Source organism: Pithys albifrons, chromosome 1 (assembly GCF_047495875.1).
Source record: "Pithys albifrons albifrons isolate INPA30051 chromosome 1, PitAlb_v1, whole genome shotgun sequence".
NCBI lineage: Eukaryota > Metazoa > Chordata > Aves > Passeriformes > Thamnophilidae > Pithys > Pithys albifrons.
This window is the reverse complement of record NC_092458.1, coordinates 32,545,986-32,563,568: the sequence shown is the minus strand read 5'-3', so window position 1 is coordinate 32,563,568 and position 17,583 is coordinate 32,545,986. Positions and strand designations below refer to the sequence as shown.

Here is a 17,583-nt window from a genome sequence, read left to right as displayed (position 1 = left end):
AAACAGCAGGACAGAATGAGAACAACAGATTAGTTCCTTGCAATTATAAATATTATCCTATCAAAGACGGTAACTTCAAAAACTGAATATTGTGAAAAAGTAACAGAATTGTAGAACTTCAGTAAGACATAATTATAGCCCACATAATGAGTTAAAGCCTTTAAAAAAAAAAAGCTGTAGATTCTGGCTAAAAGAAACTGTCTATCCAAAAATCCACCAAAACCACAAATAAATCAGGCAAACAAGCTGCAGTATATCTTCACCTTTACAAAAAAACCATTATTTTCCTTTGGAAATCTTCCAGCCTGACACTGATATTTTTCTGATACCCTGACTGTTTTCACTATTATATATACTTCTTTCTCCATAGTACTCCCAAATCCTACTCAGACATTTTATGAGTTTTAACTCCCACGCAAAAAAAAGAAAGAAAAAAAAGAATCCTTACATTCATTTTCTCAGGTGAAAACAAGGACTAACCAGTTTCTCACACATGACTTTTGACTCCTTTTCTTTAAAGAGTGAGAATTCATCAACTACACCTGTTCTAGTGAAACATAAACAGATTTCTCAAACTCAGCCATACACAATTTTCACATTGCCTTGCTGCAAGAATAGTCAGGCTCTTTATCTGTCTGATAGTAGCGTTGGGATGCTGCTGGTAACTAAACACTATATGGTTACTGAGGACCCAACCCTATCAGTAGCATCACCTCAGGCTTTTCAGTGTTTGTTTTACTCCAATGCTCACTTAAAGTTTAGCAATATAAACAAACTGGCATCAAAACATGTTTGGGTAACTGTATTCAAAAGACAATATAAATGCAGTCCACAAATCCTAAAGGTGTTAAGAGCTGTACCCTCTTTTAAGTGCTCCACAAGAGTCAGGCTACCATGCATCAATTAGGAACCATTTAAATAAATAAATAACTAAATCAGCATTTGATAGTTCTCCTACTCCTTGTAAAAGTTTGGTGAGCTAAGCACTACATACATGTGACAGCTAAATTCAGGCACAATTCACCTACAGTTTAAGGCCATGTTTGCCCTTAGTATAGTAAAAAAGCTGGACAAAAGGAAATAGGATGTTAGAACAAACTGGTATAATCCACTTTTGTGTAGGATTATCATAAAGCAGCTCTATTTGATTAGAAACATAAGCCTGATGCAATGTAATGCACAGAGAGGTTTTTGGTTGTTTTCTCCCACTCCTTCTCACTAACAAAGTCTATTCACCAAAGATAAGATACCATTTTGGTCTGACCTAGAAAGTGAAGCAATACCAACTTTAACCTGCACTTCAACTACCAATATGCACATGCAGTATCCCAGACATTCTGGATCTTGCGGATTTGATATCAGAAGGAAAACATTTGAAAGCAGAAAAGGTATTTTTATCTTGCAGCTTAAGAGACACAGCCTAACTCTGGTCTTAATATGTACATATTTTTAAAATGCATGTTCTTTACCTATATTCAGAATGAGACCAGCTTACACTTGGGATTAAGAACTTTGCTGTCATTGACTCTCAGAATCTATGCAGAATCAAACTCAGCTAAACTCAGATGAAAATTTCTTTACTCCTTATTTATCCTATTATTTGAGAATATATAGAACTGTTCACAAAAGAAGGAAAGTCACACCACCAAAATGGAGGCATTCGAGGGTAAAACTTTGTATTTACTTTACAAAACCACTAAAGAGTCATACTCTTCCACAGTCACTTTCTCACATTAGGTAATTTTTTCCTGAAGCCTTTCATAAAGAATTACAGAAGGAGCTCAGGTTGGAAGCAGCCTTTGTTTAAAGATCATCTGGTTCAATCTTTTGTGGGAAGGCAGCCTAGATGAGATCACCTAGCACCTTGTCCAAATGCATCTTGAAAACCTCCACGGAAAAGCAGGCAGTGAAGCTGACAGTAAACATTGAAACTGATCTGAAAGACAATGCTGACAGACTGTAGCTTTCCTTGGCAAGTTTGCTTAAGAGACACAGCTCCTCCCCTGTTATGATATAATGTCCAATTAAAAAGAGTAAGTGCTGCTTAGTATCTTGTCTTCACAAGATTTTCCTTACTCTGTATCATTGAAATGAATTTCAGTCCAAGAATATCATTAAAATGACACTGACTTCTAAAAGCTATCAAACCAGCCTTTGCAACTGGTACAAGCACTTAGAGTAACCTTAATCACAGTACACATTGCATTCTTAATCATTCCTGACATGTCTTCCATAAGAAAATAATTAGAGTCCTATATAGTAGTCTCCAGCAGTTATCCTAAAAATTTGGCTCTTCGACTCTTCAAGTCAAGATTATTACCTCTCCCTAACATGTACACCAACACACTGGAAAGCAGACAGCCATTATTTTCACTTGTCTAATTTACTCCACCATTAACAGAAGCAACATCGTAAGTACAGTCCATATGCAGTAAAACAGGTGATAAAGGAAAAATGGAACAAGCAAGAAGCCAAGGCCAACTTTCATCAAGAAATTATTAGTTTAGTTGAAAGAAAGGAAACCTACTCAAAGAGAAGAAAAATATATCAGAAGTGAACAGGAATCACTGCAAGTATCATTTGAATCCTAGAATCACACAATCACAGAATCGATTGGGTTGGAAGAGACCCCTGAGATCATCAAGTACAACCCTTGGTCCAACTCCAATCTGTTTACCAGATCATGGCACTCAGTGCCACGTCCAATCTCAGTTTAAAAACCTCCAGGGATGGTGAATCCACCCCCTCTCTGGGCAGGCCATTCCAATGCCTGATTACTCTCTCTGTAAGGAATTTTTTTCTGATCTCCAACTTAAATTTCCCCTGGCAGAGCTTGAGCCTGTGCCCCCTTGTCCTATTGCTGAGTGCCTGGGAGAAGAGCCCAACCCCCACTTGACTAGAACTTCCCTTCAGGTAGCTATAGACAGTGATGAGGTCACTTTGAAGTGGCAAAGATAAAGTTAAACATATTATATCAGCAGTAGAAATATGCAAAATAGGTCCAAGCAGTCTAAACTGAATTAGTAGGAGCTATTCACAGCATCTTAGAGCTCACTGTGGACTAACTTACTCCCTCAGTCTACACTAAGGTCTCTATGATGCCACAACTATGTTGCTAAGCCAGATCACATGAAGTCAGCTCAGGTACCTCTGAAATGCACTGACAACTCTGGTTCATCATTTCAGGCCCTGCCTATTGAGCTCTTGACACCACAGCTCCTTATAGGTTCACCAAATGATTCCTGTATTGCCTTTGGTAGAGCCCATTCAGGTACCAGACTGTGTGTCCTGCATAGTTTTTCATAATCATGAATTAATGCATTCTTGTGTGTTTGTTGAACAGAGTCCCAAGATAATTTTTCCACGACTGTATTTGAACTGCCAACCTGCATTCAGATCAAATAATACAAGACAGATCTAAAAGCTGACTTGAAAAAAAATCTGCAAAGGAGTTGTTCATGTTAAATACAGCTGTCTTACAAAAACTCTGTGAGTAACACTATATTCAGCAGTATAAGCCAGCACTTGGTTATTGCAGGAATTTAGAAGGCTTACTCATATGATAATTCTTTACCATTCATTAAAAATATCAGTAAGGTTCCTAAAGTTTGTTCCACTTTAAAACATCCCAACATAATAGCATAAAGTGTAGTAAAATATTTAACAATATACACTTGTAGGCTTGATTTCTTTCTAATATACTTCATTATATTTCTAAGCAATAAGACATTTAGCAAATAAGCCTATTATGAAATGGACTTTTGTTAAAATAAATTCATGTTTAACAGGAATTAGGGACAGCAACCTTTCCAGCACTTCTATCAATAAATACTTGCTAAAGCAGGGGGGTTTAAAATGTATTTTATGAGGGGATAAACATTAATAAATTGAAACAAATCAGTCTGACATTTTTAGTTTTGCAGCTCTTCACTAAAATGTACAAATGCTGAAAATGGACACACCACAAAATTAAAGGGGCAAATAGAATGCTTACTTTCTCTAAATGCTTTACAGTAGCCGAGGAATGACAACAAAAAGAACAGGGCACACAACAGGTCTGCTCTGCCAACAATCCCAGCAACCTTAAAAAAAAAGAAGTTTCAAATTACCACATTTTTATTCTTAAAAAACCTGAGGTAAGAGCACAGTCACACATACAAAGTAAAATGTACAAGAGAGTATCACTGTATCACTTTTTTTTTAAACTTGGTTTACTGGATTAATGGAAACCAGTTTTTTCAAGACACATCCTAATTTTGATTGGGTATTTCTTAATATCAACTACATAAATGATTTGGCTTTAGTGTATGAAAAACTGCTGTTTTGAGAAAGAAGGACTTCACTGAATAAAATTTAAACTGTACACAGTTCTGTGTGGTTTTTGGATCAGACTGTCTTTCAGCAGAACTCTTAGCAAACATGGAAATATAAAATGGTTTGGGTTGGAAGTAACTTTAAAGACCATCAAATTCCAACCCCACTGCCATAGGCAGGGACATCTTTTGCTAGACCAGGTTGCTCAGAGCTCCATCCAGCCTGGCCTCAAACAGTTCCAGGGATGGGGCATACACAGCTTCTGTAGGCAAAGTGTTCCAGTGCCTCACCACTCTCACAGTAAAGAATTTCTTTTTAATATCTAATCTAAACCCACTCTCTTTTGGTTTCAAGCCATTATATGGCTTTGAAGTCAAACATCCTGAACCCCACCAAAGTTGGCAGCTCTGCTGAAACACAAATCAAGACTGTTAAGTTTCAGAAGACAAGCCAGCCTTCAAATTACATTCTGAACACTCAGAATGGACAATTAGCTTCCAGCCTGCAGATTCAGAGTAAAAAAAAATTACCCCTCCAGCAGCTTTTTGTCTTCTATGGATTAATTGCATTAGAGCTACTTCCAAATGTATCTTGTAACAGAAGCTGTACTAATGCAAAAGAAAATGAGAATCGCATCCTAGGATCTTTGTACTCTGGATCCGTGCCAACCTGTAAATCTAGAGCAATCCCAGGGCTACCAGCAACAACAGGAAAGTAACAAGATGAATTATATCTTCGTTTTGTTTAAAGGCACTTGCTAATCCGCTTTTAGGAAAAGGGCACTTTTTTCTGTCAGTCTAACATGATGGAGCAACTATTGTTAAATAACATCAGAGAGAAAAAGTGTAGAGGCATGAGAGCATGACTGATTCCATTGAAGAGACTCTCTCCCACTTTACCCTCAGCTCCACCTGAGCACCATAAAAGAAGAAACGAACAAACTGTTGGACTCCTAAATGTAGTTCAGGAAAACTTGATTTATCAAACTTCTCTGCTTCTTTTTTTGTTGTATAGAGGAATGATTAGAATTAACTCAATAACTGTGGAGTAATTTGAAAGATGAAAATAATGAAGTGTCATTCCTTTTAAGGAGCCACTCTCACTAATGAGATAAAAGTAAAGGTGAACTGACACATTTTCAAAAATAAATGCCCACTTGTTACAACAAAAAGATTAAGGGGCTAATAACACACATGGCCTCAGATGACTCCAACAGTACAACGTTACCTAAAATGCAAGAGCAGGCACATAGATTCTGGTAACAAGGCAAATTTTAAATTAGTATCAGATATATTCTTATGTCTGTGATTCATTTAGTGTTTCATTACTGAAGTGTTACAGAGAACTACCCCACAAGAGTTTTTACTTGTAGGTAGAAAAATGATCATGTTTTCCTTACATAGATATTGAAAGCATTACACCTTTCAAGATCTGTTTTACATGACAGTTTGTTTTGCTGTATATACCAAAATCCACAGCAGCAAACAGACAGATTCTTCACAATTTTATGTCAAAATATGTCATCTCATCTCAAAACCAGGATTCGCAATACTTAAAACTCACAGATTTAAAATCATGAGAAATGCTTTCTAAGAGATGCTGCCAGACACACACTCATGCTAGAACTGTAGCAGTATAATGACTGCTTCAGTGCAGCAAGATTTATTATTCACCGTGTATATGCCTAGAGACTTTTGTTCACTCCTGGACCTTAGAAGAGACATGATATATAAGCATGCTACCTTTTCTTCCCCCTCTTATAATGCTGTCCCAAAGCATATGCAAGTCTTCAAATATGCAAGCAGACTATATCACTTGTAATTTTTCTGTCATGACAAAAGGCTTATTAGTATTTGCGTGCGGATTTAAATACATTTTAAAAGTCAGATGGAATGAAGAATAAAACTATGGATATTGATAAAAGAGTTCATAGTAGGCCTATTACAAAGTTAAGACTCAAGCCAGATTTCTCTTTGCATGTCAGAACATCAGAAGCACTGAAGGCTTGTTTTACTTTGACATCTAAAACTGGTTTTGGAGAATGAACACAAGGGGCCCTTCTGTCACTAGCACAATGCCCTCTCACAAAGAAGTTATTGTGCAGGCAAGTAAACACCAGAGAATGACTGGCAGGATGTTTTAGCTATACTGCCAAAAATGGTGCCAAATTACTAATACATAACTTTGCACCATTTCTGGGTTTCCAATACATGCAAGTTCTCCAGTTAGCTGAGAGGAATTAGCTTTCAATAACCTTTTCCCAGTCAATCATGTGCAAAGAAAAAACAAGAAGCTAAAACCATGGCATATTGTGAATAAATGAAAAATCAGTGCCACATATGTAGAATAAGGTGCACTGAGGATTCAGTGTTCATTGCTAGGACAAAATCAAAATTAAAGCTAGTAAGCTTTAATTAAAAGCTAGTACACTTTCTCTGTAGCTCAGACCTTCCAAACTCTAACAAAAAAAAAAAAACCCAAACAATCCCACATTGGGACAATTTTGTATTTCATTTATTCATTATTGTAAGATTAAACAAATCAGTGACCACATCCAGCAAATCCAGTGGCATAAGAGTAAGATTTTCTTAGCTATAAGTGCAAAAGAGCTTTTTAAGAACACAATCTTCTCTTCACTAGAATTTCCATGCAAGGACTTTGAACTTTGGTCAGGTATTTTGATTGATTGTTATACATGTGCCATGTTTCTATTCTTCAACTTCCAGGCAATGCTATGCTTTTGCCTGCACTATTAGAGGGCCCACTCCTATCAAATTTGTGTTCTCCATGTACATCATTACAGATTGTGATTAAAAAACAATCCTTTAATCTTCTCCTTCATATTAAAAATATAAACCCATGGAGTTTGATCTCTCATGATACAGGGTGATTTCTAGTCCTCTAATCATTTTCATGGCTCTTCTAAGACCTCTCCATTTTTCCCAGTGTTGACCTTGTAGCATGGATGCAAAACTGGATGCAGTATTCTAATAGTGACAGACAAAGTTCATCTAATGCTCCTACTCCAATTTTCTATGTCCTTGTTTTTTTATCAAAGCAAATGGAAATGAAAGGTAATTAGGGAAATCCAGCAGTTAGGGAAACTGTAGTTTAGTGCTATCATTCTTTAGATATTGTACTTAAATGATTTAATTTATCTTCCTTAATAAGGCCTAGCCCAGTGGAATTACAAGCCTTTGGAAGTACTAATCATAATATTTGATTGTTCTATTAAGACATTTGCCAAGAGAAGCGTTAAGAATATATAAAAGTAATGTGTAGAGTATAAGGCTATGACAGAATTAATTAGTCAAGATGGTCAAGAACTTTAAAGATAAAAATCGTTGGAGATAATTCTTCAGTACTTACACATTCAGTGTGCACTGGATGTACAGCAAAGAGCAAAGCAGCCAGAAGAGAGGACTTTGGAGCCAGGTTGAGCCGTCTTCCTTTATTACTGAATTGTAGTCCACCCAATAATATGGAGAACACGTCAACCATCAACACTGAGATAGTACAATGCAGTATTATATTGATGACATGGAAACCAACTGGGTAAAAGCCTCCAGCAAAAAGGTAATTAATTCTATATAGAAACAAAAATATTAAGGTTAGGAATTACAACAGTGGTTAGAAATATGCAAATAGAAAAACTAAACCACCCCATAAAAAACTCCATACGCACACAAAAAAAGCTGACACATCTCAGTACACATAGTGCTACCATTTAGCCACCACAATCATCCAGAAACAATGTCCTCATCTTTAATCCATGGTATTCATATAGAACACCATATTCAGCACAGCATCCATCCTCTCCAAAGACATATGTTAATGCTATTATGTTAAATCATTCCTAAAGTTACTTAGAACTGGCTTTTGGTCAACAACATGAATTCAGAGTTGCAACGCAGGAGTGTCCTGTGGATCAACAACTCAGCCTGCTGGGAGGATACTCCTGGGCTTAAGAGCAGCCATGTTCAAAAACAACTGGATGAAATTATTTTAATTAAATCCACACAGTGAGGAAACTAATATGCACATAGACTGTGATTTCTACTGACATTTTAGCTGGAAAGGTCCCAATATTTGGACTGACAATGTGGCAACTATCTGGGTACAGTCAGTATCCACCCATAAAGCAGTCAGTTAGCACATCTTAGTAACTAATTTGTTGAGACTAGTTAGAGAGACATTTCATACAAGTATTAGAATCAGAAGCAAGTGTAAGTGAAAATTCAGTCTAAAACCTTATTCAAGATAGGAACTCTGCAGTAAAATGGGGAGTGAGAAGAAAAGGCGGAAACATCTTGTTATTATCCATATATTTTTATCAGTAGGTGAGATATACAGAAACTGAGTTTGAATAGGGAATTTTAGATAGTGTATTTGGTCAATCTGCATCTGGCATAAGTGAAATCTATTTAAAAACCCTAATCTATTATAAATATGATACACATAAAAGTTGGAGCTTAGGGAAATTAAGGAAACCAATTTCTTACTTGTGAAAATAGTATTTTATGGACCATCTCCACAGGCTCATCTATATTTTCAGATATAGTAATGATTGTATCCCAGTTTGCTCTTTAAACTAACCAAGATGTTACTAGAGATGGGATATACCACAGAGACCTTGAAAAAAAAGGAAAGCATGCACTGTGTAATGCACTGAAAGCTTTAATAGGTTTAGGAGCTGACACATTTTATTCAGTTGCATTTTTAGTGATGAAAACATGAAGAAAACCCAACACACAGTGAAATCCACAGTGCTAGGTACTTAAAATACTGACACTGCACTCAAGAATGGAAGTTTTTGCTTGAGTATGAGGACTAAGAGTAGGAGTACTTCCACACTTACTTAGTCCTTGGCTTAGGATGGACTCAACTGCAGAACAAGCACTGGGTCCCCACTGACAACAACGAGTCACGTGGGGAAAATAAAGAAGCTTAAGACTGAGTCTTCAAAGATTCTCTGCATTACTGTGACCAACATCTACTGCTCACTCAAATCTTTGTGCAAAAAACATGAGCTAAGCAACTACAGAAGTAATCCTCTTAAACCTTTAGTTATTTGAGAGAACCAGCAAGACATATATACAGGCAGACATCTCCCTGGCTAAGATTCTCAGACACTAACACTCACTTAAGTTAGAATATTGCAGAGAAGAGGTGGGAAGACTGTTCAGTGACGTGGTGGCAAAAGGCCACAGTACATTGATGCTATTTATAAAATAAACAATTTGACAGGTAGCAGGAAAGCAGAGAACAGAAACTACAATAGAAGTATAAGTGGCAGCATAGCATACAGAAAGGAGCATACAGTTCCTAGTTCTTTGATGATGTGACCTACATACTAAACCATACTGCCCCTAGTACCAGGTATATAAGAGCATAAGACAAAATCTCCGAAAGGTACACAGAAACAAAGATTGTCAAAATAATGTATATATTATTAGAGGAACAAATGGAAAATTAAAACTCAATTTGAGATTAATGTACCAAACAGGAAAATCCTACCTAGGGAAGGTATCCAAATACCCTCCAGATACTTTGTTTCTCTACCTTCCCGTTGCCTCCTCCCTAAAATCAATTGAGTCAAAAGATGTTAACAAAACATTGAGACCTCCAGCAAAATTACAAGTCTCACCTGAAAGTTAGGACAGTTAGTGGTCGATATGACTTATGACTGGTATTGCTGCTGAGTTTGCTACCCCAAAAGTCATGATACCACAGGTCACCAAGTGGGGTTTCTGCCCTGAGGTCCTGAAAGGAAACATAAATTACTAGATTCTTAATATTTCTCCTTTGTTCAAAGCAGGTAAAACACAAAGAAGTTCCAGCTAATAAAAGCTCACACTAACATGTACATAACAAACGTTTTGTTGGCTCACTGGCGACATTTGCTAAGATACTCAAGTTTGCAGTAAAGGTCACATCTTGAATGCCAGTCATTATAAAGGCCCTGATGTTGGATTCTGTAAGCAGGCATAACTACATGAAATTTAGAACTATGCATATTCACATCACTTTATAATCTGGTCAATAGCTGAGATATGAAACACATAAACCTCCTTACCTTACAATTTTGTAAAATGTCTTTCATTTTAGGTCTAGGTTATCTTGCAAAGCAAGCCAACTACAAACAGCAGCAAATAGCTATATTTTTACCAGTGTCAGTAGCACAGCTACCAAAGAAAGCATGAAAGTGAGAAGACTAAAGACAGAAAACAAGAATTTTTGAAGCCTTCCTTTGCACAGGACACTATTCAAATAGCTTTTATAATTATTATTTCTTAATACATGAAATCAAGAATCAATATCTCTATATACTGCTTTAAAAGATTAAAAGACAGAAAAGTAATGAATTATACTAATTTGGAGTACAATAAGGGTCTATTAAAAAAAACCCCAAACACTGCAAAAGAAAAGTTTGCTCTTTCCTTTTATCTCAATGCCATGCTGATAATAAAAAAATACAAACAAAATAGGCTACTGAATGGAAAGCATATGCTTTGAAGAGGGAAAATAAGGATCTTTGTAACACCTGCCTCGGTTTTCTGAGGACAAGCTTGGAAGCTCAAAATAACACACACTTGCCCCTTTTCTCCACTTCCCTGGCACAATTAAATACCAATTTATGCTACAGCAAACATGCAGCTTAGACACTTGAGACAGAACCTAAGAAGATAACTATACTAGCTAATATTACACTTGTTATCAACAAGTTACTCTACCCCCACCTTCTGCCCAAATTACAGCCAAATTTTCAAACCCTGGTGACTGACTGCTGATAAACTGAACCTAAAAGAACTTGATTTTTTTTTGCTTCTCTCTTAACATATTTTAACTTCCATCCATCCAAAAAATAATACAAAAAAAGGCCAAGAAGAGATTTATTTCTATCACTTGATCAAATTTGGCCAGTATTAGACAACTGATTAAAAAAGCAGTAGGGAAGGGGAAGTAAGGTAAAAATCCTAGCACACTGTCCAGTGAACTGAAGTGTTCTCTAACAGGTTACTAATCAATACTCAGAAAATTCTGAGAGCAGGGATAAAACTGCACTCTGGAAAGTCATACTGCAGCTGTCAATTAAGGCACTTTAAGGGAAATTCTTTAAGAAACCAAGACTCATGGGGGATCCTATTTGGGCTTAAGAATTATCAAGGTGAAAAGTTTCTTCACTGTCTCACAGAGGTTTCTAATGCCAAGTAATAGCTAAAAATTTCTTTCTTCTCCTAGGACTGCAATTTTAGCCTTAGGCACCTAAATTCCTGTTATATTTCTTATTGGTATGCACAAACCCTAAAGGTCATAATTTGACTCTCAGAGCAGGAGTGCACTCAACCAGCAGCTCACTAAATCAACCCTGCCTTTCCAGGGGCGAGTTGGGACAGGGATGTACACCAACATCTACTGAAGTCTTTGTTCTCTGCAGGGGACAGTTGACAGAGGGCAGTGTGGCCCTCAGACTGTTTTTCAAACCAGCAGCACTGCTCCTTATATACATTTGCCAAAGAAAAGGACTTTGAAAGAGAGACTTTTCTTCTTCAGTAAAAAAAAATTAAAAGTATGTCGCAGATGGTCTTCAATAACTTGAGATGGGAAATATATTTGAGCTGTACAAGGCTTGATTTCCCTTTCCGCTATAATCAGTCATCTTTTGTCTTCCATCGGAAGAATGGAGAAAAAGCTGAATGCATGGAATTACTTAGTGATTAGATTGCACTTCCATATGACCCAAAATCTTCAATCATGTATCTCGCTCTTGTATCCAAGGTCTGTGAGAAAGTTTCTCATGTTAATTTTCCTACTCAGTGGACTTACTCAAAAATAGGAACAATCTGCTGTAAGAGAAACAGTTGTTTAAAAGCTACATATGACTTCCTCTTTAAGAACCAAGAGTAGATATCAAAGAATCTCTGAATATTTGATTAGCAACAGCTTACAGACAGCAGAGTTCAAGACTTGAAGAAAGGTCAGCTTTTCTATACAGAGGCTTATGGAAATGACTTATTGTGCCTGACGCTCTGCCTAACCCAACTGTTTGTCTTGCCAAGCTAGTAAATAAATACAGACAAAAGCCACTGTCATGTACCAGTTAAAATGCTTCTTTAAATGATAAAGCATCTGGAAAACAGCCTTCAACTCCAATAAAATCTAGTAACAGAATGTTCCATGATATGCCAGTCATGGAGTCAACTAACAGTGTATCTTTTGCTAAAAAAAAAAGTAAATTGAAAGATTGGGGTGATGGCAACAAGGGCACTGTGCGGTACTCAGGAAAAGACTAGTGTAGTAATTCTCAGTAAATCCACAAAATTATTTCAACTGCTGTTTCTCCTATTGAACAGCACTAAAATACACTATGCTTTGTTTAATAAACTGTGCCACTGCTAGATATTCTCCCTCCCCATTAAACTGGTAAACTCATTGTCTCTGCATTTTTCTTGTGGACTTTGTATTTCCATATAATCATATGACCCCTATGCTAAAATGGTACTGTCACAAACTCCTCATTTAATATCTAAGGAATAATAGAGGATTTTGATGTGAAAAACAGAATCAGCCTCACAGTTTTTCAAACATACACACTAGGTATAAATTCATTTATTTAAGCAGTTTGTTGAATTTCGCAGCATTGCCAACAGCTAGAATCCTGCTGCAGGTTGTTGTGTTGCATGGAGAAATTGAAAGGTTTTGAAAGTAAAGACTGAAAGAAATGGAAATAGATCACAAGTGTGGAAATCGCACATTAACAAAACAACCTGCCTTGTGTCAATATCAGTATTTTGTTCATTCTTTCAGGAAATATTATACACAGGTCCCAAATAAAACTTTGCAGAATGAAGTACTGCAGAAGCTGTGTAATGTAAAACATAATACTTCTTTAAAAAAAACCAAAACAACAACACTACAGGTTCCTAATTTGTATACAGTATTCTCCTGAATGCTTTGAGATTTATTTCCAAGTTGGCAGATATATTTTTCCCCCATACATTTATAGCTGAAGGTGTGATGACTTACACAGGCATAATAGAAATTTGTCTAAGGAAACAATAATTCTGCACGATTCTAAAAGGCACATTGCGGTAAGTTGCCTCTAAATCTTTTACAGGCAAAAAAAAAAAAAAAAAGTGAATTGTGTTCCTCCAGCAGTATGAGTCTCCAGATTATTCTCCTTGTAACCCCATGGCTTCAGGAAAACAGAACAAATAGATAAATGTGATCACTTTTACCTTGTGCTTCTCTCTAAACATTTAACAAGCACTTTCCAGAAGGGCATAAAAGCTGGAACACCAAGACCCATCCATGGATACAGGCTCACTCACTGCTACATGTGATCCTATGAAGTGTCTCAGCAATTGAAGACACTCAGCTCCTCAAAATCAAAAGAATCTCAGCTACAGGTTTGAGTCACATATTAATTTCTAAGCATTTCAAGGACTGTTCATTGCATGCATGATCAGTTTTAAAACAGAACAGAATACTCTGCCTCTATTTTTAAAAAAAATACTGTTTTGAAGGAACCTTAAGTGGGGAAGGAGCATAGGAAAAGGAAGCTTTGCTTGCTCCTGTACCATTTTCATGGTATAAACCACAGGTGGCGACTCGCTGCACCCTACAATAGCTTAGTGATGCATTATGTAACTTGCAGCCAGAGTAAGTTTGTTTCACAGCGCTTATTTATCTGTGACCCTGAGGAGATACTGAAAAAAAATCTCCTCTTAACATCAATGGGTATCAGAAAAGTCTATTGCCCACTCTGACTTAGAAATGAGCATAAAATTAGACCCATAGGCAGTCTTGATGTACCCAGTGAATAAGCCTTACTAAACTTCACCTCCAAAGTTGCTGCAACTCTAGGTAATGCTTTATTAGATGACCAGATATCAACACTCATTAACAAGAGCATCTTACTTGCAAAAGAATGAAAGGGCATGCATTCTGAGGTGGGAGGGGTAGTATGGGGAAAGAAGCTGTTTAATTTGTTCACTCCTTTGTTTCTGTATTGGAACTCAAGTCATGTTATTGAAATAGCTTCAGGAATACGATTTTGTTAAGCATACTTAGGCTTCCAGGTTTTTGGTAGGGCACTGCTGCACAGCTTGTTTGTCAGTGTTAAGTAAGTCTTACTTGAAAAAAATAATAACACAAAATGGAAAAATGAAATTAAAAAAATACCAGAAGGAAACTCTTTACTAGATGGACACTTCGGGCATACTTAGATCAACTGTTTCCTTATTTTTTTTCCTATGGCCATTTATGCCAAAGGACGTGAGGGAAAGAAGAGAGACAAACCTTATTATTGATGATGGCTTCAGAATCATCGAAGACAAAATCTCCATCATAACTGTTAGCAAAACAGAGGAAGGAAATTAAAGCCACAACTGCTTTAGCCCAGTATGATGGAAGGAGGAGCCATGATACATCATGGTCCAGATTAGGTTCTGTTTGTGCCATTCTGTGAAATGCTTGTTCCAAGCTGGGAGCTTCAGCATTATGTTGGTTGAAAATCTGAAAGAAGTACATACAAATATATAAGTATAGTAGCATTTCAGGCTAAACATAATTTTTTACTTCCAATGCAGAAGTAAAGGCAGAGTTTCTCACTGTGGGAGCACAGAGATCAATATAAGAAATTCTATAACAAAAGCTTTGGCACAGGTGAATTCTAAAACCTAGAGCAAATCACTGTTTTTTCTGCTTCTTACTGTTCAAGTAATACAACAGAGGTATCACAGGGACTGTGGAGCATTTATGAAGTTTTGTAGAGAAGGATAAGCATTATAATTTCTTTCCACATGCGAAAAGCAAACATCATCAATTGCCAAAAGAGCTCAACTCTCTTCTGTTAATCAAATTAAGGGACTTAGTTTCACATACTCCCCCATGCAAAGAATTCATACAAACATCACAGACAGACATACGGAAATAGCACTTAATGGACTAGGCCCTAAATCTCAACAATTCAAACAATGAGACAAGACCCATTTAAGCCTGGGCTAGTGTTCCTGGATCACTCTGCACATCTTAAGTACAAGCTAAATTCCACAGCTGTATTCATGGGCTCATTAGGTTGTTGGGGTAAATGACAAAGACCCTGCAATCCAAACATACTCAGCAATCCATCAGTGTGGAGGTACTAAGGCTGGAGGTTCACACCCATGAGCCACTTTTTCTTGGAAGGGTCTCTTTCCATGCTCCAAAGCCAGCCTTCCACCTGGACTGCTATTCTGCCTCTGCTTCTCCGGTGCTCTGACACTACTGTGAGTGGTCTTATTTTCAAGTGCTGGTATAAACGGTAAGGGGAAGAGGTTACGAATGGAAAACTGTAGTAAAAGCAGGGCAGAATATGAAATTTTTACTTGTAAGCTCAAGAATGACAGGCACATATACTAGTTTCTTTTTGTTTATTTGTTTTTTCAAATCAACCGTTGCACTCCTGAAAACATTAAATTTAATATCTTTACACAATCTAGAAAAAATCTCCAGTGCACCCCTGAAAGCATTGCATTTAATGTCTTTATACGAACTTGGAAAAAAGCTCCAGTCTTTTGCCTTCTGAAACAGACTTGGCCATTAGAGCTGCTATGGCAATTGCTCTGTAGCTTTCTCTTTTTGCAACACTAAATTCCAGTCTCCGTGTATTCCCAATTGCTGCACACACACATGCACAGGGACAGGCGATACTCCTTGTCACACCGGTGCCCTTCCTCGCTTTGGGGACTATACAGCGGTGCTTCCAAATCCGGATAAAGTCAGTAACCCGGAGCGGTACAACCTGAGAGGCTGGAGCTCCCTGGCTGAGCAAAGCAGCTGCTTTAAGAGCAAAACCTTTTCTCGAAGTAGTTCACGCTTGTGCTCTTAGTTTGACGGAAACAAAGACGAAAGCGTGGCTGCTAACTGAGAGAAGCGCACCGCGTTGCTCCCCGCAGCACGGATACAGCATCAGTGCCCACCCCGCAATAAAAGACTTAATCTAATCAAAATTCATTTCGCCCTGAAAGTTTCTGCAATTACGCTTGCTCTATTTACCCGCGGCACAGCTGCTTGCCAGCCCTCTTCCCCGCGGTCCGGGAGGCCGGGCCGTGGCGGGGGCTCCCTCTCCGGGCACCGCAGTGACCGCACGGGCGGTCCGAGCCCCGCCGAGTGCCCGAGGGGCCGTCAGCTCCCTCCGGCCGCGCACACATCACTGGCCCGGCGGCGGCAAGGACGGAGGGAGGGAGGGCAGGAGGGCGCCCTCCCGCCGCCCTCTCCAGGGCAAGGCGTGCCCGAGCCGCCCCGCAAAGCACCGGCCCCGGCGCAGGCAGCCCCGAGCGGGGCGAACAGGTACGTCCCGCCCGCATCGAGGGTGCCCTGGCCGTGCACAGCCCCGCAAACTTGGGGGCGTCCCGGGCGCCCGGTGGGAGGTGCTGGGGAAGGAGCCGGCTCGGGAAGGCAGCGTCGGGTGCGGGGCAAGGGACGAGGCTGCGCCGGGAGTTCAGCGCCGGCCCTGCCCCGCTCGCAGCTCCCCTTTTGTCCTGGCGGCGGCAGCTCTGCCGTAGGGGGTGGCCCGTCCCGGCCGGTGCTCAGCCCGCCACCCCAGGCCGGTTCCGGCAACGAGCGGGGAACAGGCGACCCCCGTTCCCCTTCCCCTTCCTCGTTACCTGCGAGGACGCGGCTCCCGCGCGGCATCTCCCGCCCGACACCGAAACTCTCCCTCCCCGCGCGCGCGACCCGGAGCGGCCGCCGGGGGCGGGGCCGCGGCGCCTTCGCCTCCGGGAAACATCCCCGGCGCCCATTGGCCGCCCCGCCCCGCCCTGGGCCCGCCCGCTGTCGGTCCCGAACGCCCATTGGCTGCAGCGGTGGTGACGCGCGGGGGGCGGGGCCAAGGGGCGGGCGCAGGGCGTCACTCGCAGTGGCGGCGGCGGCGGCGCCGGTGCGGGTTAGTCCCCAGCCGCTCCACAACTCCGCGCCCCGCACAAAGACGGGGGCCGTGCGGGCTCCCGACGCCGCCTGCGCCACAGTCCCGCCGCGCCCCTGCCCTTGCGGTGGTTGCTGTCCCGCGCACCGGGCTGGCGGAGGGTCGGCTCGGACGAGCCGGAGTGTGCGGGGCTGCCCGGCTGGTGTGTGCGGGGGAACCGCGTGTGTCTGTGCCCCGAGGCCCCACTGGTGCCTCACGGGCGAGGCTCCTGCGGGGCGGGAGTGCGCGCAGCGAGATCCCCCCTGGAAAGCGGCTGCAGAGCTGGTGAAGCAGCGCGGGGGGGACACGTGTCGGAGTCGCGC

At 40.1% G+C, this 17,583-nt stretch overlaps 1 protein-coding gene across 2 annotated transcripts in view; it reads right to left on the bottom strand.

The window, feature by feature from the left end:
• Positions 1-17,061, bottom strand: part of TMTC4 (transmembrane O-mannosyltransferase targeting cadherins 4) — a 58,380-nt gene extending 41,319 nt beyond the window's left edge. The window contains exons 1-5 of one of the 2 annotated variants that reach the window (XM_071548877.1): positions 16,965-17,061; positions 14,617-14,832; positions 9,962-10,077; positions 7,684-7,900; positions 3,995-4,082 (exon numbers count right to left, since the gene is read on the bottom strand). In XM_071548877.1, the coding sequence (XP_071404978.1) occupies positions 3,995-4,082; positions 7,684-7,900; positions 9,962-10,077; positions 14,617-14,778 (583 nt within the window). In that variant the 5' untranslated portion in view covers positions 14,779-14,832; positions 16,965-17,061. Of the gene's footprint in view, positions 1-3,994; positions 4,083-7,683; positions 7,901-9,961; positions 10,078-14,616; positions 14,848-16,964 lie in introns of those variants that run through there. The other variant, XM_071548887.1, reaches the window with a different exon arrangement.
• Positions 17,062-17,583: the final 522 nt, after the last annotated feature.